General features: G+C 36.9%; 1 protein-coding gene across 1 annotated transcript in view; it reads left to right on the top strand.

Moving 5' to 3' along the window:
- Positions 1 to 311: 311 nt before the first annotated feature.
- CTR9 (CTR9, Paf1/RNA polymerase II complex component) overlaps positions 312 to 3,976 on the top strand; it is a gene marked incomplete at its 5' end in the record, with an annotated part of 17,561 nt that continues 13,896 nt past the window's right edge. Inside the window, 5 exon segments of the mRNA XM_010159026.1 lie at positions 312 to 410; positions 1,026 to 1,265; positions 1,702 to 1,819; positions 2,530 to 2,619; positions 3,902 to 3,976. The exon segment at positions 3,902 to 3,976 is cut by the window's right edge and continues 8 nt beyond it. Of these exon segments, the coding sequence (XP_010157328.1) occupies positions 312 to 410; positions 1,026 to 1,265; positions 1,702 to 1,819; positions 2,530 to 2,619; positions 3,902 to 3,976 (622 nt within the window).

Genomic DNA, 3,976 nt, shown 5'->3' with positions numbered 1-3,976 from the left:
TTAGAAATTCAGCAGAGTCAAGCTGAACTGTACAAATTCTGAGCCTTTGGTGAAAGTTCAGTTATTGTCGCTGCTTATTCTCCTTGATGAATATCCCAAAAATTGGTCTGTCATTTCTCTGATACATTTGAGAGACCATCACTTTAGTGATGTGCAGAATACAATACATTATCTCTTTTTTCTTTGTCCATAACCTTGTTTAAACACAAATAATAATTTATGTTTTGTGCTTTGAAAGGTCCAGCTTCATTTGAGCTCAGTGAACATCGTTAAAGCTTTGTGAAAAGAAAATCTGTATTGTTTGGTTCTAGGTTATTGAGCTTGACTTCGATCAGTTACCTGAGGGTGATGAAGTTATAAGTATACTGAAACAGGAACACACTCAACTGCACATATGGATTGCCTTAGCGGTTAGTATATATACAAATTGTATTTTTAAATACTATATTCAGATAATCACACAATGATTTCCACTTCCTTACTTTTACGACAAGGGATAACTGAATTCTGAACAGGAACTTAATGGGGTCATTCAGTCACTGATTCTAGGCCAGATATTTCCCACTTGACACGTGCATATTAAGATTTTGATGTCATCTTTGTTTCATGAAACAGTGCTTTTTGAGGCCTGCTTTCTAAGTTGGTTTTTTTTACCTCAGTCCATAATTTTCCTGGTTTGTGCCACTGATTATGCACTTCATAAAAATGGAGTGATCAGTGTCTATACTATGGAAAGCAAGGGGAAATGTGCAAAAAGTCAAAGAAGTTAAGAGGGAAAACAGTTGTTTGATTTGTCACTTAAAAACACAAATCTTACAGCTATTTATATGTAAAAATAGTAAGTTAGGATGATGACAGAAAAATATTTGGCAATATCAGAATGCTTTTGTATGATTATCCCTACATTTATGTCTGATTTATCCCTGTATTCTGGAAAGAGAACCTGTGTGACACCTAAAGCCACAACTTAATATGTTACTTACTCGCTGGGGTAGTACTGTCTGTTAAAACTGTATGTTTTATAGCTGGAGTACTACAAACAAGGAAAAACAGAAGACTTTGTGAAGCTGTTGGAAGCTGCACGGATAGATGGTAACTTGGACTACAGAGACCATGAGAAAGATCAGATGACATGTCTGGATACTCTGGCAGCATACTATGTGCAGCAGGCTCGAAAGGAGAAGAACAAAGACAACAAGAAGGAGCTCATTACACAAGCTACCTTGTTGTATACTATGGCTGACAAAATTATCATGTATGACCAGGTAAAACCAAGTTCTGTTTAAAAATCCATATTTCTGAATTATTTAGGGATTGTAAAGAAAGTAAGTATTGATTCTCTAAAGGGAAGATAGAAACTGCTCAGGCTTTGAAGTCTGTTAGTGTAGTACATGTAAGTAAAGTATCTGAGATATGTGTGGTGCCACCAGGAATAGTTGTCTCTAGCCTGGGACATCTGGTAGAACTAGGTCAGTCAACCTTTGGGGGCTGGAAAGGAAGGATTGGTTGTTACTGTCTTGCTTGATAATATCTGAACTTTAGAAGTGGATGATAAAGACTCTTTTTGCTTTATTTTTCTTCCTGATATAAGAGAAATTTAATCATAGAAAGCATTACAGCATAACTAGTTAATCTTTCACATAGTCTAATCTTCATATTTTACAAGATAAATGTGTTGCAATTTTTTTTTCTCTTACCTAGAATCACTTGTTGGGAAGAGCCTGTTTTTGTCTGCTTGAAGGCGATAAGATGGACCAAGCTGATGCACAATTCCACTTTGTGCTTAACCAGTCTCCAAATAATATTCCTGCCCTTCTCGGTATGAGTTTATGGGTATTTGTGTAAAAACCTGGTCTCTCCAGTTGAGTTTTGGAATGAATTGTCTGCTTAAGAAACGGGTGCATATGTGAGTAGAGAGAAAGAATGGGATAAGAAGTGTGCACGTTTGACCAGAAATACATGACAGAGATTACCTTAAACTTAGGAAGTATACATAGGTGGAAAAGCTCAGAGAAAGTATAATGCTAGCTGACATCTTCTGAGACCTATGGGCGTATATCCAGTCCAGCTACTTTTATTTCCCTGAATTGTAGAATCTTTTATGCTGAAAAAGACCTTTAAGGTTGTCTAGTCCAGCCATTACCCATCCAGCTGCTGATGTCAATGAAGCTGTATATTCTGTCAAAGGTGAAGATATCAGTAGTGAGGGGTCAGCAGGCTGTAATACTTGTATTTTGTTTCCTAGTTAATCTAGTCTTAGTGTCTTTCCTCTGGACCAGAAAAGAATTAAGCTTCTGCAGAAAACCATGACAATATAAATTTAATGTGTTCCCGTATTGGGTTTTGTTTATAACCTTGACATCATTAAAGATAGTTAAAGTTGTAGTTGTCTGAATTTTCTGTTAGTTTTTGATTGTAACTTTTGAAAATTGGCACAGCACGAGTTTACCAAATAGTACTAATAAGCTTCTGATTTAGAACTGCTCTGTTTATGTTTCTGATTGATTCATGACTGGTATGTTATAACAGGTAAAGCATGCATTTCTTTCAACAAGAAAGATTACAGAGGAGCCCTTGCCTACTACAAGAAAGCATTGCGTACCAATCCAGGTTGCCCAGGTGAGACACAACGTATTTGTTAGTGGAATAATTTGCTGTGCCTGCAAAATAGCTCAAGTCTTCCTAATTCAAATACCTAAGGCCTCTTTTGTGATCTATACCTGTCAAAAAAAACCCCAACCCTCTTTATAGAGGAGTTCAGGTGTTTGTTGACTCAGTGTTCCGTAATGGTTAGAGAAGGAAATTGTGCTTAGGAAAGTAGTTTCCATTTTTTTCCTAATTATTACCTTTTGAAGAGCTATTAGGAAATGAGAAGTAGCATGCAAGGGAAGTTAAAATTGTATGGGGGAGGGTGGGAACTGTTCAAGACTGTTGCAGAACCTGTCTGCGAGCTCTTTGAATGAAGGTTAAAACAATGACGTGTTAGCATTAATAATGAAACAACATGTGAAAAGTAAAATTCTACCTATAGTGCATCACATGCGTTTTCCTGGGGGTGTATGATTTTTTAATGCAGAAACCTGGGCAAGCTGTCAGTAATGGCTGTAAAAGCGATGCAGGTGATTTAAAGATATTAGTACAAGGTATTTGTATTAGGATCATAAATACTGTGAAGTCTCTTGAGAGGTGTGGTATACTTTGCCATAACCTGTCTGAAAAAGAATTTATTACAAAGATGATGTGTAGTCTGTAGTCTGATTTAGCATAAAAATCATTGCCACAGAAGTGGATTTAGCAACTCAAGCCTTACTTTTTAGCAGATATCTTTCACTGACTCCCCTTTTCCACATGCACACAGATTTGAAACTGCCGTGTATAAATGTGTCTCTTTAGTTCACAGCCAGTCTGAAAGGGCACTCTGATGTGAATTCTCTGTACTAGCTCATCTGTACATGGTCATGGGAGGTAGAGGATGATAAACAGCATTTTGTTAGCAGTGAATCAGATGATCATTTGAGGAGCAATGTCTAGCTAACTTGTTTATTCATCTGTGTTTTCTGAAGGCTTGCTAGTCTCAGATGAAAGTATGCTGCCTAAGAAATTGCCAGCACTCTCAGCTGGCACAGTTTTTAATGCCTTTCGCTATTACTTTTTAATACATTTCCATAAAAGTAATTTTTAATTTGTTTAGTATCAGACATATAGGCCAGTATTTGGGGTGTATGAGGAAATAGTAATCTGTTAAAGTTAGTTTTGCTGCCAAGTGTGGGAGGCTGCCTTTAAAAACTAGATGGATTTACAGGTTTGAAAGAAATCTGCTTTCACTCTAATTGGTCCAGCGTGTAAAAAAGTCGTAAAGATGAAATTTTGGGATTCTGAATGGTGTCATTTTCTTTTCTAGCTGAGGTTCGATTAGGTATGGGTCACTGCTTCGTGAAACTGAACAAGTTGGAAAAAGCTCGCTTGGCGTTCAGCA

This window comes from Eurypyga helias, unplaced genomic scaffold, assembly GCF_000690775.1.
Source record: "Eurypyga helias isolate BGI_N326 unplaced genomic scaffold, ASM69077v1 scaffold38569, whole genome shotgun sequence".
NCBI lineage: Eukaryota > Metazoa > Chordata > Aves > Eurypygiformes > Eurypygidae > Eurypyga > Eurypyga helias.
This window is presented reverse-complemented; position numbering and strand designations above follow the sequence as displayed.